At 37.4% G+C, this 26,872-nt stretch overlaps 3 protein-coding genes and 2 long non-coding RNA genes across 7 annotated transcripts; 2 read left to right on the forward strand and 3 right to left on the reverse strand.

Annotated features, from left to right (window-relative positions):
- Nucleotides 1-7,303: 7,303 nt before the first annotated feature.
- LOC130171586 (uncharacterized) lies at nucleotides 7,304-10,882 on the forward strand. Of its 2 annotated transcripts, none has more exons than XM_056379641.1 (4): nucleotides 7,304-7,557; nucleotides 8,333-8,377; nucleotides 9,180-9,242; nucleotides 10,059-10,882. In XM_056379641.1, exons 1-4 carry the CDS (start codon nucleotides 7,305-7,307, stop codon nucleotides 10,316-10,318), a joined length of 621 nt encoding a protein of 206 aa, XP_056235616.1. In that variant the 5' UTR covers nucleotide 7,304; the 3' UTR covers nucleotides 10,319-10,882. The 2 variants fall into 2 exon arrangements, with proteins under 2 accessions (XP_056235616.1, XP_056235617.1); XM_056379642.1 differs by having other exon boundaries at nucleotides 9,180-9,227.
- Nucleotides 10,883-12,732: 1,850 nt separating this feature from the next.
- Nucleotides 12,733-17,459, reverse strand: LOC130172816 (uncharacterized). 2 transcript variants are annotated; one of them, XM_056381755.1, is made up of 4 exons: nucleotides 17,206-17,459; nucleotides 16,403-16,447; nucleotides 15,512-15,559; nucleotides 12,733-14,680 (listed from the first exon to the last, which is right to left on the reverse strand). In XM_056381755.1, exons 1-4 carry the CDS (start codon nucleotides 17,456-17,458, stop codon nucleotides 14,421-14,423), a joined length of 606 nt encoding a protein of 201 aa, XP_056237730.1. In that variant the 5' UTR covers nucleotide 17,459; the 3' UTR covers nucleotides 12,733-14,420. The 2 variants fall into 2 exon arrangements, with proteins under 2 accessions (XP_056237730.1, XP_056237729.1); XM_056381754.1 differs by having other exon boundaries at nucleotides 15,497-15,559.
- A 1,567-nt stretch (nucleotides 17,460-19,026) lies between these two features.
- LOC130172766 (uncharacterized) lies at nucleotides 19,027-21,818 on the forward strand. Its single transcript, XR_008828328.1, has 3 exons — nucleotides 19,027-19,260; nucleotides 19,781-19,842; nucleotides 21,090-21,818. It is a non-coding gene; the product is annotated as an uncharacterized LOC130172766 (long non-coding RNA).
- A 339-nt stretch (nucleotides 21,819-22,157) lies between these two features.
- Nucleotides 22,158-24,312, reverse strand: LOC130172767 (uncharacterized). Its single transcript, XR_008828329.1, has 3 exons — nucleotides 24,176-24,312; nucleotides 22,894-23,602; nucleotides 22,158-22,781 (listed from the first exon to the last, which is right to left on the reverse strand). It is a non-coding gene; the product is annotated as an uncharacterized LOC130172767 (long non-coding RNA).
- Nucleotides 24,313-24,320: 8 nt separating this feature from the next.
- LOC130172071 (sialic acid-binding Ig-like lectin 14) lies at nucleotides 24,321-26,265 on the reverse strand (the record flags this gene model as incomplete). Its single annotated transcript, XM_056380489.1, has 4 exons — nucleotides 26,128-26,265; nucleotides 25,376-25,427; nucleotides 24,671-25,018; nucleotides 24,321-24,487 (listed from the first exon to the last, which is right to left on the reverse strand). Coding segments are annotated over exons 2-4 (561 nt in total), but the record flags the coding sequence as incomplete, so codon positions are not given.
- Nucleotides 26,266-26,872: the final 607 nt, after the last annotated feature.

Below are 26,872 nucleotides of genomic sequence, written 5' to 3' on the forward strand. Positions count from 1 at the left end.
GAGTAACTTTTACTTATGAAAAGTTGCTCGATGTCCAATTCAGTTTTTAATTTTGTAATTTATACATACAATATGTGGATGCAGTTTTAAATATATAACTAATATATGTCTTGATGTTATGACAGGGTGAATGTAACACTAAAACATTTATGTCCATGGTACTGTAAAACATGCTACTTGTCGCCTGTGACTGGAATTATTTTTTTGTTTAAATTGTGAACAAATAAGATAAAATAAGTTTCCAATCCAGGAAGCGATGGCTTTGAGGTATTTGCCTTTATGAAATATTTACTGCATCCTGATGTAGACCCTTGACGAGAATAGATGGTAGTAGTTACAATTCAGTGTTGAGGGAGGATTTTAAAATTGAAAAGTGACAAAACTGACAACAGATGATACAAACAGGACTTTAGGGGTTACGGGATGGGAAAAATGATTCTTAGATCCAGTCTGATTCTTTCTTGAAAGTACCTAGACTGGATTCATGCTACTCCTGAACTCAGGCTAAATAGATTACGTCTCGTGTCTGTCATGCCAGTTACTTTTATTTCACTTACAATGGAGTAGTTTTTAGTTGGAGTTACATTTTCTAAAGGGTGGGGTAACAAGCTGGTTGAATGGACAGACAGTGTGCATGTGTTGGCATCAGTGTGTCCCCTCCAGAAGCTCTGTGAGAAATGTTACTTTTTAATCCAGTTTTTGAACACATTCTTTCTACATAGTCTACAAAAGTTTGATTGTTTTGAACTATCTACTTCAACTGGATAATTTCAAACTGAGCCAACAACAACAGGCTACATGGGACTGAAGAAGACCATAGCGGCTGAGGAAGTCGAGGACAGTAGGAAGTCGCTCGATTTCCTCACGGAGGAGATTACTGCTGTCGGGCTGCAGCAGAAAAGTGTCCTGGATGTGGTCAGATGATGTAATCATTCCACATGAAACCCCAGTCATACGTGCGGGCAGTGACTGCTGAAACGGGGGGGAGCCTGGTGAACTGGATATCAGCTCAGACATGCAGACATAGCCAGGAAGGCACGCTACTTGAATGAAGCAGGGAAAAATCCAAAACACTTGGTTTACTAACTGTAAAATCTTCTTTAAGCTGAACGGAACACCCGAGGAGGCCAAAGTATGAGTCGTCAGACATATGGAGGAGCTGGAAAAATACCAATGATCAACAGGAACTGGACCATAAGGTAACATGTAACTGGTTTACAGACAGCCATGACACACACTGAAAAAAATCTTTTTCCTGCATTTGGATCCATTAACCACATGACGCAGAGAATTAGTGAACATGATCATCTGGAAATGAACACTTTTGAATACACTGATCATAATACATGGGATTTGGAATATGAAATTGACCCGGATAACAATTTCTTCTCTTCCGTCAACAATAACTGTGACTATTACACTGATGAACAGTACAACAGGAGAATTAAGACAGATGGCAAACTATCCATCATCCACTTCAATAGCAGAAGTCTTTATGCAAATTTCATTCATATCAAGCAGTATCTTCAACATTTCACAAAACCAGTCAGAATCATTGCCATATCTGAAACATGGATTACTGCGGATAAAGGCATCGACTTTGAGCTTGAGGGGTTATGAATTTAGGTATATAAACAGACAAATTAAAGGGGGAGGAGGAGTTGCTATGTATGTAGACAAAACTTTGAAATTCAAGGTGTTGGACAATATGACTGCAGCAGTTGATAATATTTTGAAATGTATAACAGTTGAAATTTATAAGGAAAAAAATAAAAATGTAATGATTAGTTGTCTATACAGAGCACCAGGCTCTAGTATCGATGTGTTTAAAAACTGGGTGGAGGAAACCTTTGCTAAAATGAGTCACAAAACAATTTTCATTTGTGGAGATTTCAATATTGACCTGTTCAATCAAAATAAACACACAATCACAGATGAATTTAACAACACTATGTTTAGTATGAGCTTGTACCCGAAAAATGACCAGACCCAACAGAATCACATCAAATTGTGCCACTCTCATAGACAATAGATTCACCAATGGCATAGAGAACAATACAGTTAGTGGGCTATTAATAAATGATATCATTGATCACCTACCAGTTTTTACAGTATATGACAGAAACTATAGGATTAATAAGTCGATAAGAAAAAAGAATACGGGTGAGTGAGAACAGAGGAAACAATAAATCTTTTAAAAATGACTTACTGGCACAGAAATGAGATGATATATATCAAAATAAAGATGTTGATAGTGCATATGAAGAATTTCTCAGAATATTTACTTCACTATATAATAAAAACTGTCCCATAATGCAATATAGTAGGAAATTTAAATATGCAGGATGTCCATGGATAACAAGGGGTTTACAAAATGCCTGCAAAAAGAAAAATACACTGTACAGAGACTTCTTATGACAGAAAACTAAAGAAGCAGAGAATAAATATAAAAAATACAAGAATAAGCTAACTTATATTATAAGGAATAGCAAGAAAGAATACTATAGGAAAATATTAGACAATAATAAAAAGAACATTAAAGGAATATGGAGCATACTGAACAATGTTATAAAAAATGGATCTAAACAAATGAACTCCCCTGAGTATTTTACTGTTAGGGATCAAGAAGAATATAATAGGGATGTTGTGGCAAATAGCTTTAATTCATTTTTTGTAAATGTTGGACCTGATCTGGCAGGAAAAATCCCTGATCCCCGGACATCTGAAATAAATCTAGATAAGTTAATAAATAAAAATCCTTACTCCATGTTCCTCCAAGCAGTGGATGAAAGGGAAATTATGTATATTGTCATGAATTGCAAGAACAAAAAGTCTTTGGATTGTAATGATATTGATATGAGTAAAATAAAAAAGGTGACGGGCGTAGTTCTTAACTGGGTCAAGAGTTACTTAAGTAACAGGCAACAGTTTGTGAAGCTGGGTGACAGTTGCTCCATGTCTGGACATTTCTTGTGGCGTCCCCCAGGGGTCAGTGATGGGCCCCAAATTTTTCATTATGTATATCAATGATATACGCAACATATCTAAGATTGAAGCTTATTTTGTTTGCATTACATATAATATATATTAGTAAGAAATTGTATGATGGTATGAACTAGTAATTAAATCATGTGCATTAATATAGGAAATAATTATTATATAGATTATGTTTTCATATATATGAGGAAGCTATTATTCTAGCAAGCATTGATTTATGAAGTAGGGGTGGGGTTCAATAAGTGCTGACTTCCTCCCACTCCCGGATGTGGTTGACATTGCACATGTTTTCTGTTAAGTGTAAGTTCACTGTTTTCAGTGAGACCATTGTGCTTTCTTTTTTTGTTTGTTTTTGTTTGTTTGTTTTTTTCTTTCACACATTCGAAATAAAATAATCAAATCAAATCAATGGGATATTGCTGAGAATGAGCCATTGTGCTTCCTGATCTTGGTGTACCAGTTTAATTTACCAATCCTGACATCACTCTAAAAAAACATTGGCTAAAACTTGTCCATATTTGGGGAAGTTAATGTTATGAATGGGATGATATCTAATGACAACACAGTTGAAGAACACTCCTTGCTTTTTTGCAGAGAGAAGTAAACTGCAAAGCGTGCGTATACACTTTATATGCTTCAGATTTAGCATGCAGACATGAAAGTGGCCTGATCTTCTCGATTAACACTTGTAAAGAGAGCAAGTCCAAAATCAAAAAAGTGTTTTCCTAAGCATCGGAGCTATTCCTTAAATGTAGATTGACACTTACATGTATGTTACACTCACATGTTGATGGTGTGAGTCCTCTCTGAACACAAACGCAAACTTGTCTGGCAGTGTTGCCTTTTTTCTTAAGGGGTTTACCTGCAGTTAAAAAACCTTGGTTTCAGATGCTGAAAAATCTCTGGAGGAGCTGGCACTGTCTTCCGCCATGTTTGACACATAACAAAACCATGTTACTTGTCTCGCATGCGTTTGGGAGACTGTTTCTGTCTGATGCTGCAGAACAGAACCTAACATGAGTCAAATTAGTGACTCAAAAAAAGTAATACCAACCGTCTGGCATTTCTACCAGGATCACTGTTTATCTCTAGTGGGGACTGAAACACAAAATGGGCCACCAATGTGATATTGAAAAAGAAAAAGCTGAAGGGGACAATTATGTAATTACTTCATTCTCACTTCATTACTGGAATATCAGAAACACCGTACAGTGCAGTGTCTGTAATGTGATTAAATAAGAGGTTTTCAAACCTGAGTGCTGGAACAAATAGCTGGATAGTGCAAGTTACTGTGTACTTCATGCACAGTGCCTGCTTAGACTTGAGCTTTGTCAGCAAACACAAAGTACGCTATTGCACAACCTCTGTACTGCGCTGGTTTTGTAATGACTTCACCAGAGAAGCAGCGGTATACAGATTGGTCACAGCCTTGGATGAGGCCTCTAACATCTGTGTCGTTTACAAATGAAAGGAGTTTCAAAGATGGATGAGGTGACAATAGAGGTGCAGTTATTTGGGCATAAAGGTGGGCTTGTCAAACCTGCAGTAAAACACTTCCAGGTTGTAATCCCGTTGATGGTCCCTCACAGTTTGGGGGGATGGTTAACTGTAGCTGATGACGTCCCTCAGGTCTTTCCACATGGGATTCAGGGTTGTTGACGTGTTTTGTTTTTTCAAGTGTAGCTTCTTTGGGGTTGAGGTTGTATATAGGACCTCAAACTGGTTATTTGGTTGTAGTTGGAGAGCGCAGCTACCGGCATATGGATGGTTAGAAGTCCACCGGGGGCACCCGATCCTCCTCCACAGGCCTTAGGGCCTTGGGGACCGGTGGAGAATGAAGGGAACACCTGCCTAGCCAGCCAGATCAGCCAAATCACCCTTAGATAGAATGGGTGACGGGTTAACAAGGCAAACTCTTTCAAATAACTTTTGTGAACTGAAAACAGAATGTGTAAGCTATGTGTGTTACATTATAAAAAAGTAGTGCTGCCAGCCAGCCTGCCACTTTATCCCAAACTCCCAGTCATCCACCAAGCACCAAATAAGTTTACTGCACATTAAAGTCTGTGTAAAGTGAATTCAGCCATTTTCTTCTAAACACATTCATAGCCACACAATAAGTTAGTCCTTTGCTGCCAATGCCAATGATATTTTCTACCAGAATAAAGCATTTGTTGTCAAATGTTAAAACTGATACCAGCATCAATTCTGCTGTCAGTTTAGTCCGTCTAAACTGGTGCTAGTTCGTATTTGGAATTATGTTTTTTAAATGTGAGCTGCTGGACAACTGAATTTCCCTTCCGGGATAAATAAGTATATCCTATCCTATCCTATATATCCATACATTTTCTGCTATAGCCTAAATGTTACTATTGCGGCTAAACTGGCGATCACTAAATTCATTGAGCCGCAGTGAGCTAAATACGGGAGATAATTGTTGACGCGCACAATAAACATCCATTCTTGTTTCTGAGGCTCTGTCACATTTATTACTTCCTTATAGCGATGCAGCTCCAATAACTTACAGACGCCCTAGCAAAGATAACAAAGCAAAGCACACAGATTACACATTGTAATGTTTCAAAGCGAAGCGGTCAACAGAGAGTTTCACTTCCGACATTCACCCCATGCCATGGTCCAAAGCCAAAAGAAGGTGAACAGGTGAGTGGAGTTAGAAATAATCTCGGAGTACAACCCACAGTGACACACCCTCCACCAAAGTGCCAATGCAGTGTGCCCACAAAAACCACGCCTGTGAATATGCAAACTTACATGTATGGCTCCTACATTTACATTAAATAAAATGTTAACATGAAGCATTAAAGTTGTTACGGCAAATGGATGTTCATTAATTATTCCATACAGATCTCAAATGTTGTGTTTGTGTATCATGCACAGTTCTTTACTTTACTTTACGCAAGCCAACCAAATACATTGTGCTTTTTTCTTTTTTCTTCCTCAAGGTGCTTTGTTGAAGTTTTTTGGCGCACAACAACAACAACAACAACAGCAGCAGCAAAGTAGGAACTTATTTAGTTTCCTTTTTAAAGTTAAGAAGTTAAGAGTGCCAGGAGAGGCTCACAGGACTGGCACTGATTTCAATAGAAAGAGATGTTCGGAGGTCCTTAGATATGGAAGACATAGTGGCTGCATTTGCAGAAGCCAAGGCCGAGCAAGCAGCAGTTTTAAGAAAAAAGGGCACTACTATTGGACTGTGGATATAGAACCAAGTAGTCACAGCAAGTTTTAAGTTCTTCCTTTCCACTTCAATTCCTTGTTTGTTTGTTTGTTTTTTTGCTTGGTTGCGTTTTAATCATTCTGAAACTTTTGCACATTTCAGTTATGTTTGTTTTTCTGTTATTTAAATATTGTATGTAAAGTTTGCATTCAGATAGTTATGTTATTTATTATTTATTTTATACGTTAATTGTTTAATAAAAGATTTATTTACTGATCCGTAGTCCAGGACTTCATTCATCATGATTCTGGGGGGCCCCGTGGTCCTTCTTGCCCAGGGCCCCCAGGGGTCTAGAAACGCCCCTGCCTAAAACATTTGCATGTTACTGCACTGTGGAAAGGATGGTCACACCAAATACTGATTTTTATCTTGCTTTTTGCAGGTTTACTGCACTTTGTATGAAGGCAACTGATAACTAAAAACTATAAATGGCATTGTTGTTGAAAACTTTCTCATTTTACTTTTAGCTCCTACAATTTTGTACAATACTGTAGGTGTATCTGCTTACAACTACATTATAATGTGTAATTAACCATTTATTAAATACGTGTATAATGCTTAGATATGCTAAATACCTAGGCGGAAAGAAAAATGGAATTAGGGAACTGATCATAACATTTCCGACAGCATTTGCCTAAAACATTTGCATGTTACTGCACTGTGGAAAGGATGGTCACATCAAATACTGATTTTATCTTGCAGGTTTACTGCACTTTGTATGAAGGCAACTGATAACTAAAAACTATAAATGGCATATGTAATGGTTGAAAACTTTCTCATTTTACTTTTAGCTCCTACAATTTTGTACAATACTGTAGGTGTATCTGCTTACAACTACATTATAATGTGTAATAAACCATTTATTAAATACGTGTATAATGCTTAGATATGCTAAATACCTAGGCGGAAAGAAAAATGGAATTAGGGAACTGATCATAACATTTCCGACAGCATTGAAGGCATCATATTTCCTTCTTTTCTTTTCTTCCCCTTGTTGTAACTCGCCAGAGCGAAGTGCGCTGGAAACGACTGAGAAGCAGCATTAAGGCGTGGATCCTCTCGGTAAGAAATGGCTCCCAAAACCAGAAAAGCGCTTGTCAGGGAGACACTGCAGAACCTGAGAAAAGCTAAATTTGAAGCGTTTGTTGAGGCGCTTCTGGATCGCAGAGAGGAGCCGCGGGTTAAATGCACTGATGTGGAAGATCAGGGTTTCTTAAAGGTCACAAACGTCGTGGTTTCCACATTTACTGAGCAGAAAGCTCCTCAGGTGGTTGCAGAGATACTTCGGGAGATCGGATGCGGAGAGGAGGCAGAAAAACTCGGTAAACTTACAGTTTCTGGTGCAGAGCAGAAACGAGTGGTCAGAACATCCTTAAAGTCTTCTTGCATATGAATTAGTGACAATTGACAACTTTTAATCGAAAAGGGATATTTGTTTTTGGTGTCGTGTGTTAATGAAAGTGGAAATTGAGATGAAAAATGTTTGAAACGTTACTTTCACTTACGAGCAAAGGCCACGTAGGCCTGTGTAGGGACACTTCCTGGATCTGCAATAGTTGCCAGTCGTATATTTTCTTTATTGTACAGCGCTGTTAATCTACCTGGGGAAATATCACTCTAAGACAAAGATAAAACTGTCCTTATTTAAGTTGTTGAATAGGGGGAAAAAGATGCAAAGCCTGTGCATAGGTAGGCTACATCCTTAAGGCTCATTTCCGTATTAATACATTTGTATGTAATATTCATAAAACTGTAATACAATGTAGAGAGAAAATAAAATCAGGGTCTAGCTGCAAAAATAACTTAATCATCATCAACAGGTAGGCTAGGTCACCTACTGATGATAATGGTAAAACTATATAACAGCCCAGTTATTAATGGTGCTACAGCCTGGAATGTGGGTGTAGCTTGCTTTTACATTCACTTGTTCTGGGTTGCTTCCCACACTTATAGCAGTGCTACTTTTGACTCAGTTGAAATATTATTATATATATATATTATAGTTATTGTGTTCCAGGCTAACCCTTTATCTCATATTTCAATTCCACCATATATTATTTTTGTCAGAACCTAACTGTCCTCCTATTTATTTTGCAGTTGCAGAGACAGGTGGACAGTCCTCAAACCCTGGTTCCAGTGACGGTGAGTTCTTTTCTCCTCTTTTTAACATGAGACATTATAGTTATAATCTGTTGTAGGCACCTGCAGTTGCATCATTTCACTTTAAGTTGGATCCTTCTCCAAAGCGTTCTTTGGACTGTCCTCTTGGAGCTGTCATACAGTGTTTATAGCATTAAAATGTACATGTAAGGTAACAGCTGACAAGTACAGTCAGACATATCTACAATAGATTATCTATTTAAAGTAAAAGAAAAGAATAGAGTAGAGTAGAATATAAATGTATTTTCCACCAGAGCAGAAAAGTGTCTTTAATGCACCAAAACATAAAAGCAGCATGAGAAGGTTTAACATATAGATCAGAGGTGGTAACGAAACATAAACATGATAAGTATGTGCAGGCCTTGGAAACTCTTAAGAAGCATTGATTTCTTTAAAAAGGCCATTAAAGATATTAAAAAGAAAGGTTGTGAATACTGTAGGTAGTAATGCTAGTTATAAAGGTTTTTGTATTGGATTTTAGCAACAACTGTGGAAAATCTCTGATGTTATGTAACATTCATACGTCGACCTTAAATATAAATCTTACTTTTTTATTTGGTTAATCCTTCTGTCCATTTTACGCTGCTTATCCACGTCATGTTTAGGGATTAGATATTGATAATAATAGGAATTATGGTTAAATACATAAAAAATTAAAGCTGAAAATGAAATACAGTGGAGACATATTGCAAATTTGCAGCTCAGTTTTTAAAATTCTGTTTGCACTTTAACCACAATTAACTTTCTATATTACATTTTTGATTTTCCCTTAAATTTGTTTCAGCTGCAGGACCCTCACCTGGAGCAACAGCTGGAAATACAATGGCAGAAGGTGGATGCACCAATAGTATGAAGTCTTCTCAGTAAATGTCTTCTATTGTCTACTACACTACCTGACTAAAACCCAGTTCCCTTCATGGTTGGACATTCACAGCAGGGTTAACTTGACCAAGAGTAATAAATCAAACCGTGTCTGCTGAGAAACGCTTCATGGTTTTATAGAATTTATTGAATAGTTTGATATTTTGGGAAAATATACTTTTTCTTACCTAGAGTTTGGTGGGAATGTTGATACAACTCTCATGTCTGTGTGTTGAGAACAGAGCTTGAGCCAGGAGATTGTTAGCTTAGCATACACACTGGAAACAAAGGGAAGCAGCTAGCCATCCTGGATCCATCCAAAGTTAGAGAATCTGCCTATCAGCACCTCTGACGCTCATTAATTGACACATTATATCTTGTTTGTCTAACTGTGGATGGTCTAGCTGTTCTCCCCTGCTTCCAGTTGTTATGCTAAGCTAACTGTAGCCTAGCTTCATATTTAGCATACAGACATGAGAGTGATATCAGTCTTCTCATGTAACTGTTGGCAAGAAAGCAGAAAGTGTCATTCCTAAAATGCATCATAAAAACTAGGATGTGAGAACTTTACAAAATGTCATTTGGAGAATATTTCATCTGTATAAACTGTAGACCTTAATCTTTAAGATGTAGTTTAATCACATAATTAGAAATCTACTGTTAGAAATATGTGACAATCATCTTTACTTTGAGTATGGAAAGTGGATTTTGTGAAGAAACCTTTCTTCAAAAGAAATGTATTAAGTTGGCTTTAACTTCATGTTCAAATCCAGTCAGTCATTCTCTTCTCCTCTTTCCTCAGATGAGCACTTTGTGGACAAACATAAACTTGAGCTGATCAGGAGAGTGACCAACATTGCAGCGATTTTGGATGAGCTCTTGGTCAAAAAAGTCATCGACGATGAAAAATGGGAAGAAATTAGGAAAATGCCCACCCCTAATGCTAAAGTGAGGGAGGTCTATATTTGCATGAGAGCTGGTGACGAATGCAAAAATATCTTCTTTGAAATCCTTAAAAGACAGGAGAAGTTTCTCATTGAAGACCTCCAGAAAAAGAACTAAATGTTATGGTGAAATCCATCTTCAGACCAAACATGAATTGTCTTCCTGAACACAAAATATCTTTATACGTTATCAGTGATGAACGACTAATGTTAATGCTGCGTCTCTGTGGAGGTTTTCTACTTGGGTTTTTTAACAACTGTTGTCCTTAATTTTACAGCTAAACTTGGTGACATTTCAGTGGAGTTCAGTGTGTTCCCCGTCCTGATGAGTGAGGCTCATTTAAATGCCTCATTTTAAACAAAACACATCATGAGATTTCCTGTCAGGCTTAAAAAAAAACATCCAGAAAATGTTTATCAGACAATCATGTAAGAAATGAATTAAGGATCTCAACATCCAATGTTTAATGTGGAACAGGATTTTTTAAGAAAACAGAATTTGCACAATTGTTATCCTTAATGTTTTCATGTGAATCACATTTCAAACTTCCAATCATGTCAAATATGATAACACTTTTAAATATTATTTTATCTTAATTTTTGTCCAATAAGAGTTTGTTGTTGGTGCTTCATTCATAATGTTTTCTAATTAGAAATTCATAATAAAATCTTATGATCTCTGTTTGTGATTCTTTCATTTTGAGTGAATGGAGTGTCTTAAACATAGTGTATGAAATATATAATGATGTAATGGATTCAGAACTTGTGTTTTTCCCATGAGGTTTTTAAAAATGCTCATTGATCTTTAAATGTATTTGAAGTCTTTACTGAGACGATGAAACTGAGATGGATGTTGCCAGTAGGGAAATATTCAGGTCGGTTCTACTTGATTTAAGAAAAAGTTGTTTAAAGACTTTTGTGGCTCAGCAGGAACCTGATAAACTGATAAAGTACGTTGTTGCAAAGAAGAAAATCCGGATGTGTGGAGTTTTGTTAACCAGTGGGTCATATTTATGAAATCAATGTTATTAATAGAGTAACAAAGTACTATTATACCTACACTATAAATCATTTTCAATAGCTTCTTTGTCATGTGGCCCACTGGTTCACACTCTATTCTAATGTTTAATAAGGCGGCCCAAAGTTTTATGATTTATACTAGTACGTTGGCTATTTATTAATAACGTTATTCTCATAAATGATGTCTGTTATGTGATGTCACCCAGGGGTTCACAGTTTATTTAAAGAAGTGTAACTTGTGAAAATCTGGATTTACAAAAGAAACTTTTTAATGGAGACTGTCTGGAAAAATGTATTCCAGATTTGAGTCTCTTGGTAAGTGGCGTCTTCCCTGTAGCTGAATGTCCTGCCCATAAAAGGTGCAGTTCTCCTAATGGTGATGATATCGCTGGTGGCTTCCCCTCGATAATGCATAACTGAGAATCTGACTCAAGATTGTTCCATTCTTGTGCTATAACTCGTGCTCAAGCTCGTAAACGTGATGAATTTACTCTCTCTGATACTGTGCTTATGTCCTCTTTGTCCGAGGAGAGATTAGGAACATATGACGGAGAGAGTTCCCGTACCTCCGCCTTCTAAAGCCGTTGAGCCCGTGCGCTCTGCTACGAAGCAACTGAACCTCCAATGTCATCACTAACTTGACTTGTTAAAAATTCACCCTTCACTTTAATGTGAAATCTGGCAGTGGGTCTTTTATTACTGTTAGAATGACAGATTCAAGATTGCATTAGCTTTGTTGGTCATTTTGTAATTGTTTTGTAAATCTGATTTAAGATGATACACATTTTTTTATTTTTAATTTAAAACATTAAATCAGCCACTCATGAGTTACTTTCTCCTTTCTTCTCAGTGGATGAAAACCTGTCTGAACTGCTCCAGCAAGTGAGTAATGACTTGGCACAACACAGCTTTCAATTTAATAGGATCTAGGTTGGAAATGATTCAGTATTTAAAACTGAATTCATTCATCATTGATCCATTGTTTAGAGTTTGGTCTCTCACAATCCTTCCATCTTAAAGCTTTTACTCGTTTGGCTTGTAGAAGACAAAAATTGATTAGTTTCCAGTATATGTGTCTGTTTAAAATTGAACGGTGGTCACACCATATATTGACTTGATTTAGGTCATTTCTGTTTACTACTTTGTACAGTTACCTGATTACTCTTTTCCTGTTGTTGAAAGCACTCTCACTTTAAATCAATTATTTCACAGGTGTGTATAAGTCTATAACCCTGAACACATAAATATTGATACAAACCAAAAATCATAATTTTCATTATAATACATGTCACAGATCTTACAGTTTTTATTCATGTCAGTGAAATCGAATGGACGCGTAAATTTATAATATCGCTGTTCAGCCCACGACCTCACTGTTTTGGTTTAAGTGGGAAGAAAAGGTTTGTTGCAGGTTTAAGAACACTGATGAAAACTGTTTCAGATAAACAAATGAGTCTGATAATGTTGCTAGATAAGTGAGCAAGAAGTTAAAGAAGATACCAAGCATAAGAATTAAGTCATATCAATTTATTTAAAAGCAACAGATGCTTGTGTTACACACAAAAGTGCATAACCACGACTATGGTTGTGTACAATCAGTCTGAGCTGTGGCTCTTTGCTGCACGTCATCCTCTCTCTCCCAAACATTCCTGTAATATCTTTTTTAAAAAAAATCAGAAATAAGAAAATAGGTATTTATGAAAAACAAGAGTTACAAAACAGCGAGCATAAGACCTTGGAGTGTGAACAGTTGCACAGTGTGAGGGCAAAACTGGAAGCACAGGATCATCAATACTGTTCTGTATCTGCAGACTTTTACAAAATCAAAACCTAAATTGTCATTTACATTACATTACATTACACTACATTATATTACATTACATTACAAGGTCGTAAAAAGGTCCAGAACCTGCAGGAGGAACTATACTTTAATCCTGAGAGATGTGTAGAGCCTACAGTCCTCGCATCGGACGGCCCTTACTGCATGTCATTCCCCCTCTCTCTGCCTCCCCGTTTCCTGTCTCTCTCTACTATATACTGTCCTGTCACATAAAGGCATAAAAAGCAGAAAAAATATACTTAAAAAAAATGACATTATGGTTTGTATGTTGTTTGCCCACAGCAGGTCTGCTGACACTAAGAAGCTCTGAACAGTGAGTGGACTCGCTCTCAAGTGCTGCCTTGGGAAACGCTCTAAGAAATCAAGAGCGTTCTAAGAAATCTTTGTAGAAAATGCTTTTAAAGGGTTTATTGGACCTTGTTCTATATCCAGAATAATCCAGAATAAAATCCAGGAGCTCTACATTTCTAGCTTCAGCTTCTTCCCGGGGGCAGGTGTCTATGAGGTAGTGATCTTCTAAACAGTCACCCAGCCTCTTAACTCCTCCTTTCCTCACGCCCATTTCTCTGCACGGTTTTATAGCACACTGCAAGATAAAGGCTGCATATAATGTTTAAATAAACAAGGAATTTCAATTTTGGCACTGACATTTTTCATACTTGACTTGGCATGAAATGTAATTTTCTCATCTCAATTACAGACAAACATACATTTTAAGATCAACGTGCACATTTTTAAAAACCTCATAGAAACACATGATTTCTAAACTCCATTACATCATGATATATTTCATACACTATTTTTAAGACACTCAAAATGTAAGAATCACAAACAGAAACCATAAGATTGTATTATAAATTTCTATTTAGAAAATATTTTGAATCAAGCTTAAAGTGATAAAAAAAAGAAATTAAAAAAAAGCTTTAACATGAGTGAAAGTTTAAAACCAGCTTTACATTAAGGATAATAATTCTGCTAATACTGTTTTCATTAACGACTCCAGTTCCACATTAAACACTGGATGTTGAGATCCTTAATTCATTTCTTACATGATTGTCTGATAAACATTTTCTGGATGTTTTTTTTCAAACCTGACAGGAAATCTCATGATGTGTTTTGTTTAAAATGAAGCATTTAAATGAGCCTCACTCATCAGGACGGGGAACACACTGAACTCCACTGAAATGTCACCAAGTTTAGCTGTAAAATTAAGGACAACAGTTGTTAAAAAACCCAAGTAGAAAACCTCCACAGAGACGCAGCATTAACATTAGTCGTTCATCACTGATAACGTATAAAGATATTTTGTGTTCAGGAAGACAATTCATGTTTGGTCTGAAGATGGATTTCACCGTAACATTTACTTCTTTTTCTGGAGGTCTTCAATGAGAAACTTCTCCTGTCTTTTAAGGATTTCAAAGAAGATATTTTTGCATTCGTCACCAGCTCTCATGCAAATATAGACCTCCCTCACTTTAGCATTAGGGGTGGGCATTTTCCTAATTTCTTCCCATTTTTCATCGTCGATGACTTTTTTGTCCAAGAGCTCATCCAAAATCGCTGCAATGTTGGTCACTCTCTTGATCAGCTCAAGTTTATGTTTGTCCACAAAGTGCTCATCTGAGGAAAGAGGAGAAGAGAATGACTGACTGGATTTGAACATGAAGTTAAAGCCAACTTAATACATTTCTTTTGAAGAAAGGTTTCTTCACAAAATCCACTTTCCATACTCCAAGTAAAGATGATTGTCACATATTTCTAACAGTAGATTTCTAATTATGTGATTAAACTACATCTTAAAGATTAAGGTCTACAGTTTATACAGATGAAATATTCTCCAAATGACATTTTGTAAAGTTCTCACATCCTAGTTTTTATGATGCATTTTAGGAATGACACTTTCTGCTATCTTGCCAACAGTTACATGAGAAGACTGATATCACTCTCATGTCTGTATGCTAAATATGAAGCTAGGCTACAGTTAGCTTAGCATAACAACTGGAAGCAGGGGAGAACAGCTAGACCATCCACAGTTAGACAAACAAGATATAATGTGTTAATTAATGAGCGTCAGAGGTGCTGATAGGCTGATTCTCTAACTTTGGATGGATCCAGGATGGCTAGCTGCTTCCCTTTGTTTCCAGTGTGTATGCTAAGCTAACAATCTCCTGGCTCAAGCTCTGTTCTCAACACACAGACATGAGAGTTGTATCAACATTCCCACCAAACTCTAGGTAAGAAAAAGTATATTTTCCCAAAATATCAAACTATTCAATAATTTCTATAAAACCATGAAGCGTTTCTCAGCAGACACGGTTTGATTTATTACTCTTGGTCAAGTTAACCCTGCTGTGAATGTCCAACCATGAAGGGAACTGGGTTTTAGTCAGGTAGTGTAGTAGACAATAGAAGACATTTACTGAGAAGACTTCATACTATTGGTGCATCCACCTTCTGCCATTGTATTTCCAGCTGTTGCTCCAGGTGAGGGTCCTGCAGCTGAAACAAATTTAAGGGAAAATCAAAAATGTAATATAGAAAGTTAATTGTGGTTAAAGTGCAAACAGAATTTTAAAAACTGAGCTGCAAATTTGCAATATGTCTCCACTGTATTTCATTTTCAGCTTTAATTTTTTATGTATTTAACCATAATTCCTATTATTATCAATATCTAATCCCTAAACATGACGTGGATAAGCAGCGTAAAATGGACAGAAGGATTAACCAAATAAAAAAGTACGATTTATATTTAAGGTCGACGTACGAATGTTACATAACATCAGAGATTTTCCAGTTGTTGCTAAAATCCAATACAAAAACCTTTATAACTAGCATTACTACCTACAGTATTCACAACCTTTCTTTTTAATATCTTTAATGGCCTTTTTAAAGAAATCAATGCTTCTTAAGAGTTTCCAAGGCCTGCACATACTTATCATGTTTATGTTTCGTTACCACCTCTGATCTATATGTTAAACCTTCTCATGCTGCTTTTATGTTTTGGTGCATTAAAGACACTTTTCTGCTCTGGTGGAAAATACATTTATATTCTACTCTACTCTATTCTATTCTTTTACTTTAAATAGATAATCTATTGTAGATATGTCTGACTGTACTTGTCTAAATGTCTATCAAGCCAAATGACCGTCTGTGGTCACGTCTCAAGTTGTTACCTTACATGTACATTTTAATGCTATAAACACTGTATGACAGCTCCAAGAGGACAGTCCAAAGAACGCTTTGGAGAAGGATCCAACTTAAAGTGAAAGGATGCAACTGCAGGTGCCTACAACAGATTATAACTATAATGTCTCATGTTAAAAAGAGGAGAAAAGAACTCACCGTCACTGGAACCAGGGTTTGAGGACTGTCCACCTGTCTCTGCAACTGCAAAATAAATAGGAGGACAGTTAGGTTCTGACAAAAATAATATATGGTGGAATTGAAATATGAGATAAAGGGTTAGCCTGGAACACAATAACTATAATATATATATATATAATAATATTTCAACTGAGTCAAAAGTAGCACTGCTATAAGTGTGGGAAGCAACCCAGAACAAGTGAATGTAAAAGCAAGCTACACCCACATTCCAGGCTGTAGCACCATTAATAACTGGGCTGTTATATAGTTTTACCATTATCATCAGTAGGTGACCTAGCCTACCTGTTGATGATGATTAAGTTATTTTTGCAGCTAGACCCTGATTTTATTTTCTCTCTACATTGTATTACAGTTTTATGAATATTACATACAAATGTATTAATACGGAAATGAGCCTTAAGGATGTAGCCTACCTATGCACAGGCTTTGCATCTTTTTTTCCCTATTCAGCAACTTAAATAAGGACAGTTTTATCTTTGTCTTAGAGTGATATTTCCCCAGGTAGATTAACAGCGCTGTACAATAAAAAAAATATACGACTGGCAACTATTGCAGATCCAGGAAGTGTCCCTACACAGGCCTACGTGGCCTTTGCTCGTAAGTGAAAGTAACGTAATTTTCACTTTCATTAACACACGACACCAAAAACAAATATCCCTTTTCGATTAAAAGTTGTCAATTGTCACTAATTCATATGCAAGAAGACTTTAAGGATGTTCTGACCACTCGTTTCTGCTCTGCACCAGAAACTGTAAGTTTACCGAGTTTTTCTGCCTCCTCTCCGCAGCCGATCTCCCGAAGTATCTCTGCAACCACCTGAGGAGCTTTCTGCTCAGTAAATGTGGAAACCACGACGTTTGTGACCTTTAAGAAACCCTGATCTTCCACATCAGCGCATTTAACCCGCGGCTCCTCTCTGCGATCCAGAAGCGCCTCAACAAACGCTTCAAATTTAGCTTTTCTCAGGTTCTGCAGTGTCTCCCTGACAAGCGCTTTTCTGGTTTTGGGAGCCATTTCTTACCGAGAGGATCCACGCCTTAATGCTGCTTCTCAGCCGTTTCCCGCGCACTTCGCCGTGAAGAGTTACAGGAAGGGGAGGGGAAAAAAAGAAGGAAATGTGATGCCTTCAAATGCTGTCGGAAATGTTATGATCAGTTCCCTAATTCCACTTTTCATTCCGCTTAGGTATTTAGCATACCTAAGCATTATACACGTATGCGCACGTATAAGCGTTAAAAGTAAAGTGAGAAAGCTTTCAACAACAATGCCATTTATAGTTTTTATTTATCAGTTGCCTTCATACAAAGTGCAGTAAACCTGCAAAAAGCAAGATAAAATCAGTATTTGGTGTGACCATCCTTTCCACAGTGCAGTAACATGCAAATGTTTTAGGCAGGGGCGTTTCTAGACCCCTGGGGGCCCTGGGCAAGAAGGACCACGGGGCCCCCCAGAATCATGATGAATGAAGTCCAGGACTACGGATCAGTAAATAAATCTTTTATTAAACAATCAACATATAAAATAAATAATAAATAACATAACTATATGAATGCAAACTTTACATACAATATATAAATAACAGAAAAACAAACATAACTGAAATGTGCAAAATTTTCAGAATGATTAAAACGCAACCAATCAAAAAAACAAACAAACAAGGAATTGAAGTGGAAAGGAAGAACTTAAAACTTGCTATGACACCTTGGTCCTATATCCACAGTCCAATAGTAGTGCCCTTTTTTCTTCATTTTTTGTTTCCTTATTTAGCATCCGGGTTATGCAATAAATTTGATTTACGAATAACACCTGGTTTTATGTTGTTTCCCTTTTCCCCTAGCTGTGTCGTAACATAAAGACTGCCAACATATGGTGACTGGGGGGACAATACACCATGATTTCTTTGTATATAGAAACCAACATAGCTGCAACTGAAACCTGGCTCTGTGAGCAGTCCATGATCAGTAAGTGAAATACTCGGTGAGTGAAATTTCCCAGGCTGTTATGTCTTCTTTGCTTGCAGAAATCAACTGCCTGGTACTGGATGTGAGTCCCAGCGTCTGAGGTTTTTCTTTCCCAGGAAAGTGGTTCCACAAAGGGTTTTTATCTTGATGCTCCATGTGAACAGTGCAACATCTACTGGCCTGAATGCAAAATGGGCAAATACAAATGTTCGTAAGTTACAAATTGAATGTAAGTACAAGGTAAAGCATGATTGTATTTTATATTCCAAGCATAGATTTATATACTGTCAAAGCAAAATGCTTTGTATGCATCGAATGTGTCAATATCAGTTAAGCTCAATGTCTTAGTTTAAATTTAAGTATTGGCAAAATACATGTAGCTTTAGTTTTAAATGTCAGCGTTGGTGGTTGTGCTGTAAAGGTTCAATATAAGATGTGGCCAGGACTTTAGTTTAAAATGTTCAAAAAATGAATCAACACTATCAGCAGTGTGTGAAGGAGACGCAGTGATGTCATGATCTCCCTGACCTGTCCCCTGTTGTAATACCACTTTGTGACACTAGACGCTGTGTGAGTCAGTGGCGCGTCAAGTCTTCCCTCAGTCCCACGAAGAAGAACAACAACTTCCGGCAGCTCTTGAAGTTACCATCACAGAAACACAGGAATAGCTGAACCTCCTAAAAGGCGATATGTATTTGTATCCCACAGAACCGCTCCCGACAAGAAACCACGTTCAACGGCGAAGAAAAGAAGCAACACGAGTAACTCTCGATGTGGCTTTCCACCGCCGGAGACAGCTCCTGAGAGTAAAGAGATGCGGTTTGATGCCGAGCTCGCAACTTTCCTGTTAGCCCGGTGAGTAGCATCATTGTTGGCTTTTTAGCTAAAAGTATAATCAGGGCAACGAATGACAAACCGTACCGACAAACATTTCAGGTGGTGATATTGATGTTGTCGACAGGCGTTTTAGCGGTTACTAGAACTGTCTGTTGCTCTCGGCTGTTGTACAGCTAGTGACGTCAGTCACTTTAGGCTCATTTTGTAACTGATGACTGTGACTTGAGATTGTATGGACCCAGTTAGACCGAGTGAATACACGTGTGTGTTTGTGTATGTATATATATATATATTATATATATATATATATATATATATATATATATATATATATTAATCTTTTCTACAAATTCTTCACATATACATGTATCATTTATTCATTAAGTTTTGTTTTTATTACAGTACATCCTAAATAAGGTTTAAATGGATGATTGATCTTTTATGTTCTGAAGTCCTTTTTCGAACGCTTCAAAAAAATGTCATTGTCAAAAGAGGAGCTGCTTTTCATGTCTTTATTTTTCCTTTTGTGTTTTCATAGGGATGGTAGAATCCACCTCAGGCTGGAACCACACCTTTGCAGTCCCTCGAAAGCAAGAAATGGTAAGTCATGCACATGATGATATAAACTACAAAATGTTAAAATTAATCTGTTAAGATTTATTTTTCTTTGTCGTCATAATCGCTAATGCATTAGAAAACAATGTGGATGTGATTAATATATTTATATGTGGCTTGAATATTATAATTAAAATACTTGTTGGGAAACTTGCTGTCTATGGTTTGTTGTGAAGGAACTCATTGTGACGTAATGAGGAACTACTCAATAACTGTTTACTGACTTTACTGCCAAAAGCTACACAACTCTAAAAACAACCACAAAACCAAAAAAGTTTACAATACAGGTCTATTGTAATGTGTTCAAAAAAACAGTGGTGATGTAACACACAAAGAGCTTTGTGTATTAGTGAGCAGATGTTTTTAAAACCAAAAGTGTTGTTGACTGTAGCTACATGTGTCTAGGCTCAAATTAGGGTCAAAATGATTTGGAGCTTGTAAAGTGATGTTCACAAATAATTCCAATGTTTGTAGTTGTAAATCAACCTTTGTAAACCTGTAAAATAAATCTGGGTGAGAAATTCAAGTTTCTGTATGTGAAACAATTGCACTTGTGTCAAAGAAATTTGTATTGTTGAAAGTCTGAGTAAAGCTTGCTAGCATTACCAGCTAGAACTTTTTGTCTTGGTGAAAAACAAGGACAAACAGAAGGTGACATGGGCGGGCTAACTTGCTGTCATTTTTCATGTATGAATTTAATGATTTCACAAGATTGCTAAATAACAAGTGAGTGTGTGTGTGTGTGTGGGGGGGGGGCTAGCTGGCATTAGCAGCTGTGACAACCAGATAATAATTGTGAAAATAATGACATTGCTAACAATGATGATAGCTGCAATAAATGATATTGATAGCAGCATTGGTCATTGATGAATGAATTTGATGATTTCATTACAAGATTGCAAAATAACAAGTGGGGGGTCCAGCTTGCTAGCATTAGCAGCCATCTTGCTGGCATTGTTCACTGATGAATGAATTTAACAAGTTATTAGATTGCAAAATAATGTAATAGTAATGTAATTTAAAAAAGTGAGCACTTTCTAAATGCACTGTATGTGTAACTGATTGATCTGTCCAACAGCCATCTCTAGTATTCTTTCCCAACAGGTGCCTCCCACCAGGGACTTTCTCTAGACTGAGGTTTAATTCAGGCAGAGTACATGTTCCTACAGCTGCTTTCACACCACTGCTGTGATATTAACATTTGAAACCTTTCTGTCTCTCTCTCCCTCCAGGTGACAAAGAAGCTCGCTGGTGCTGCTTCTGAAACAGCTGCCTGGGTTACCAATGTTGGTATGTTGGCTTTCCGAGATGGTGGCCGGATTGACGACGCTGCATCTTCGAGGTGGATCCCCGGAGGTGCCTGCCTTCTCATTGAGGCATAGCGGCGGTCCTACCTGGAGGGGAAGCGCATGATGCTCAGCCTGACTGTTGCCAAGGTGATCCTGAGGATCTCCTGGGAGGAGTGGAGGCTGCACTGTTGGAGGGAGGACACATGGGGCGGAGGAGACGTCCCTCCTCATCCAGGATCTCCACGTCACCCTGGACGTCCCTTTGCTGGATTCTCTCCACATCCAGGACATATGGAGTACACAGAGGCGCCACCTCAGCTGCATTCAGGACCCACCAGGTGTGCAGCTGTACAGAGACTGGTAGACTGACAAAGGGCGGGGTCAGCCTTGCGGTTTCCACCTTAACCAGTTCATCCCAGGTACGTGTGTGTCTCATAGCTTGTGATTAAGTAGATTGTGTATTATCATTTCAAAGGAAGATGAATGTCCATTCCAATCTTGCAGTTTTGTGTGGATTTATTGCAACAAAATAAAACAAACAAGAACAAAGAAAAACCATGGCTGCTGCTGCCTCTCTTTGCACTGGTAAAAAACCATTAGCCCACCCAGGTGCATGCTGGTCCTCAGTGTGCCTCCCTACTCAAATAACCCCAAGTGCCCAGTGTTAACCAATTACCAGAAAATAAACAAAAACACTAATTATACAAATCTAAATATGCTAAACAAATAACTAACAAACAAAATATTATCAAAAATCTAATTTCAATCTAAAAGTCAAAAGTGGGCGTAGACAATACAGTGAAAACAGCTTCTGTGATGGCAGTTTAAAAAACACTGTCAAAGTTTGGTCATGTCAGGTTCAATGACGGTCATCAACTTTAAAATTGATCTTTCAATCAGTATTGAAATGTTTTGGGTTTCAGAGCAACTAAGACCGAGAGTATGAGGAGAACACATTGGGACACACTTGGATCAGTTATGTCTTTGTTCATTTTATTTTCACCTCAGCTACAAATATATTGGATCAAACACATAATTACAATTATATTGATCTCACAGTTAAGCAAACAAAAAAAACCCAACACACAATCAAATGCTGAATTAAACAATTGCGTAATGGAGTTATTCAGCTTGATGCACATGAAGAAGACACATCAATACAGAATGGCTTTACAGACCTACTGTAGAGATACATGTTCAGCCCTTTAATCTGAGAATGGAGACCTTTCACCCAAAGTGGAAACACCACCAGCTTGAAAAGCACCACAAGGGTAAGAGTGTACCTTTGTGAGGAAGTTTAAACCAAAATTGAACATCATGGGCTGTTTTAAAATTACATTAAATAGCTGTTGATGTTTTGTGCCCAACACCCTGTTGAAAATGGATTCATTACGTAACAGACGGAAGACATTGCAGAAAAGAGCAGATTGACAGGAGCAACGTTTGTTTCAAAATAAGCAATACAAGGAATCTTTAAGTAAAATGATCTGATAATTATCATGATCATCATCAGTGTAAGTCGGCCATCAGTTTCGAGTTTGGGCAATGACATCATACTCTGAAGACATGTCTCTATGATCCAGTGAAATGTAAGTTGTGTCCTCTTCTTTTGGCTTCACATTCCTGCGTGCTCTCCTGTGGTGAAACAAAAGAAAAAAGGCATGTATAGCTCCTCATCTCAAATATTTTGTTCTAAAAACATCAGCTGAGCTTTCAGATTAAAGCAACATGACGTGTAATCACATACCAAAGGAACGCCATGAAGATTATACAGAAGACATTCACACCGAGAGACACACCAGCAACAGCCCAAGGAAGGACTCCACTGTGAGGTCCACCTGCCATGAAAGTTGGGAGTGAAAAAAGATCATCTCGCTTGGTGACTGATTACAGCATCTCATTATCCATGTTTAAGAATATTGATGTGGCAGTTGAAAAAAATTTCAGGTTTATTTTTGATTCAGTGTTTGAAACAAAGATTGAGGAAATATTCAACGTTGAATAATAGAAATAAATCCACTAGTGTTTTGACCATTCCTAGCCATTAGCCAAATATATAATAAGATTAAACATAATTTAGAGTCTTTCAAGTTCACCACAATTCACCGCTAAAAATTACAAGCGATACACATAAGACAGACCTTGACTTCCTGCAGAGGTTTGTTGCTCAAGGCTGATGAAATAGAAACGTTGACTGGCAGCTCCCAGAGAGTTGGAGCTGTGGCAGACCAAGGTGGAAAGATCGCCCCATGGTGGCTGACTCACAGTGATGACGCTCCTCACACCTGTGTCATTTAGCAACTCATTGCTGATTGCAAACCTGTCAGAGTGATCTACAGGTAGCCCATCCAAATTCCAGTGTAAAACGGGGGAAGGGTTTCCCACAGTCTCACAGGAACAGTTGACCTGGCTTTCAGTTTTGGTGCAAACAGATGAGTGTAGAATCTGTGGAGGAACTGTAATAATGAGAAGACAAACAAGTGAGGAGTCAAGTGAAGCCATGTTGAACCAAGGTCACAGAATTGAGTGGTAATATGTGCTGATATAACAAAATGATTAAGAATTAAGAACAGTAGCATCTTTAAGCCAGTTTACTGAAATATGCCAGGCAATAGAATTTTTGAATTAGTGAAATACTGAATACTACTGAACTAGGCTTTACATAACATCCAAATTTAAAACATGTTATACACACATTGAACATCTATTTGTCTGATGTTGGATCGTCCTGTTCCAAGTAAATTATGAGCCATGCAGATAAAAGCAGCAGTGAGTTTAGAAGCTGTAATATTTAAAGTTTGTCCAGTCCCGATGAAAGTCTCCTGTCCTCCATCAGCTCTGTACCAGGTATAATTCCTGACTGCTGGTTTGGCATCACTAGTGCACGTCAGTGTCACATTGGTGTCCTCTGGCACTGGACCAGAGGGACGGACTGACACTGTGGTGCTTTTTGGTGAATCTGAAACATGGAGAATACTTATTTGTATTATTTGTATTATTTAATTATATAATTTACTCAATTAACTCACATGAAATATCAGCTGTTAAAACACTGTGAGCAGATGACGAAGGGCTGCCATCTTGTTTATTGTAGGTGGCAGTACAGGAGATGGTCTTTCCGTGATGGAGGTGAGAAGCAGTGAAGGTCAGAACAGAGGTCATGAGTTTAGTTTTGTCCTGATTCTCCTGCAGTGTCTCCTGACTGTCCCCCAGCCCGGGGGTCCATGTCACAGTTGGAGGTTGAGACAGACAGGGAGCTGGAGCAGAGCACTTCAACCTCACTGAGGTTCCCTCCGTCTCCTCCAGTGTGGACGGAGTCAGAGTCGGTGAGGGAGGATCAGCTGGCAGGAAGTTACATTTTGAACTGTTACTAAATAAATGTTTTAAATTTCTGAAAGCTTCCTCATATGATTTGTAAAATGCAGTGAAAACAAAAAAAAATAAAGTAAATAAAAATGAGGACAGATCAGCCCAACAAATATAATTCAGTCATGAATTATGTGTAAGTTGATATAAAAACATACCTTTGACAATAATATTCACAGAAGCATCGTGAAAATTCCATTTCAGTTGATTGTCACATTGCAGTCTGAAGTAATAGTCATTGGTGTAATTAAGATACAGATTATTGAAGGTTGTGGTGCAGTTTTTTCTTGTTAAGTCTCCTGTCATTTCTTTTGTTGTAATTAGATTTGGATTATCGCTGGTATAGGTATCCTCATCTTTGTTTTTCCATATTGCTTTACATGTGTTATCTAAGTTATATTGAAATCTTCTCGGTATCTCAAAGGAGCAGGGGATGGTCACACAGGATCCTTTCAGAACCTCTATAGTCTTCGGCAAAGTGACCATAAACTCTTCACACAGGACGCCTGAAACACAGAGCACCGATCTTTAAAGAAGAAAAGGAAACAGTACTTTACAGTAGCAGTGTAGTTGTAATTCTGTGCTTGTTCTGCTCGACAACGATTATTGTTACTCTATCATGATTTCAGGATATTTTTTTCAACATTTAGATAAAAAAAAAAAAAACATTTATCTCAGTTGAATTAAGAAAAGGCTGGCCAGAGATTTGGGTAGTTTACTGCGTCTTTCATTTTGTAGCAAATCATCCTGTCGTCACAGGCACTGACATCCTGTTCTCTGAATACTTTAAACCAGCAACAGTGTGTTTTATTTTAAATCATATTTTTAGTTTTCAAAGCAGAAGTGAATGCACTTGAACTCACCTTTCAGCAGACAGCCAATGAGGAGGAAAGTCAGAGCTCCAGCCATCTTAGTCTGTTCAAGAGAGAGTCAAGTTTACAGGAGTCTGGAGCTTACAGATGGAAAACGTGACATTTGGTACATTTCCCCCTGTAAGCTGCTGAAAGCCAATGTCAAATGTGACATTTGAAGTCCATTTATTAAACATGAAAGAAATATTTTAATCATGATAGTTGTTTCTTTCCAGAGGGTTACTACCCGTTCACAGCAGTGTGATACACACATATTTATCATTGACTGAGGAAAACAGTGTTTAATTATTACTTTTAAAATGAGCATTTTTTAAATATAAATTCATTATTTCAACAATTCAGTGCTATTTTGAAAGATTTGACAGACAACTTAAGTCATTGTGGTCATGGTGATTCATTAAAAGGCCAATGCTGCTTTATAATCTCACTATAGAGATAAAACCAAGATGTTATATGCCAGAAAAATAGAGACAAGGATTTTACATACTCTATTGTTGGATTTGAAATCTACATATGTATCAGGTCACTAATTTACTCACGAGCAACAACCTCCAAACAACAACAGGCTGATGCCTTAAAAGTGTCCACATTAAGAAAAGAAAATCTCTCACCTATTGCAGTGGAGTTCTGACTTGTTTACATCAATCTTTTTCAACATGATAATTAATGTAAAGCCCAGAAAATGAAAGAATTACAGGAAATCTTAAACTTGCCACTTGATATTCATTAGTTTCATGACTTACATTTTCCTGAGGTGTATAGAGGAGCCCAGTTCCTCAGAAGTGAGGCTGAATTTTAAAGTGTTCAAGAAGTGACTTAAAAATGAGGAACTCACAAATATGTGACCAATAGCCAAGATGAGATATACGTTTAACCAGAAATAACTCTAAGCTGTACCACTCTGTTTTCTCACCTTCATCTCTGCAGGAAACCTTACATTACTAAATACGTCGTAAGCGTTTGTGTTCACTTAGTGGTCGATGGGAAAATCTTTGGTTTAGTAAAAGTGAATTATACACTCCAGCCAAATTCTCATAAAGCGTCATTATCTTTCTGCATCTTACACACTCGATCATGTAAAAATGATTGAATGAATGAATTTGAGACTGTTGGCCGAAGAAAACAAGCAGTTGTAAAAGGCGTTTTCATTTTCTTCACATTCTATGAATCAATAATTAAAAGAATTATTTGCAGCCCTAATGGGCTTCACATCGCTGCAAAACCAGAGTGAGAAATTGGTCCTGGTTCATTTTACTTCAGCTCCATTCTCCTGATGTTTCCCACCTCTCCAATGTCAGTTTCAATAATATTGATAAAGGAGAAAATAATCATGCAGGAAGTATTTTTTGTGGTGATGTGACAATTTCACACTAGGTGACTGTGTGTTCATATGTTTTAACTGAGGAAGTCAAAAGTGGGCGTAGACAATACAGTGAAAACAGCTTCTGTGATGGCAGTTTAAAAAACACTGTGACAAAGTTTGGTCAT

Source organism: Seriola aureovittata, chromosome 7 (assembly GCF_021018895.1).
Source record: "Seriola aureovittata isolate HTS-2021-v1 ecotype China chromosome 7, ASM2101889v1, whole genome shotgun sequence".
NCBI classification, from domain to species: Eukaryota; Metazoa; Chordata; class Actinopteri; order Carangiformes; family Carangidae; genus Seriola; species Seriola aureovittata.

Bases quoted from the DNA above. Each gene is read 5' to 3' on its own strand.
- LOC130172816 (XM_056381754.1), bottom strand. From the start codon at position 17,458: ATGGCTCCCAAAACCAGAAAAGCGCTTGTCAGGGAGACACTGCAGAAC. The intron at 16,448-17,205 runs GTAAACTTACAG...TTTATTTTGCAG, and splicing joins AGAGGAGGCAGAAAAACTCG to TTGCAGAGACAGGTGGACAG. The intron at 14,681-15,496 runs GTATGAAGTCTT...CTCTTTCCTCAG, and splicing joins AGAAGGTGGATGCACCAATA to ATGAGCACTTTGTGGACAAA.
- LOC130171586 (XM_056379641.1), top strand. From the start codon at position 7,305: ATGGCTCCCAAAACCAGAAAAGCGCTTGTCAGGGAGACACTGCAGAAC. The intron at 8,378-9,179 runs GTGAGTTCTTTT...AATTTGTTTCAG, and splicing joins AAACCCTGGTTCCAGTGACG to CTGCAGGACCCTCACCTGGA. The intron at 9,243-10,058 runs GTATGAAGTCTT...CTCTTTCCTCAG, and splicing joins AGAAGGTGGATGCACCAATA to ATGAGCACTTTGTGGACAAA.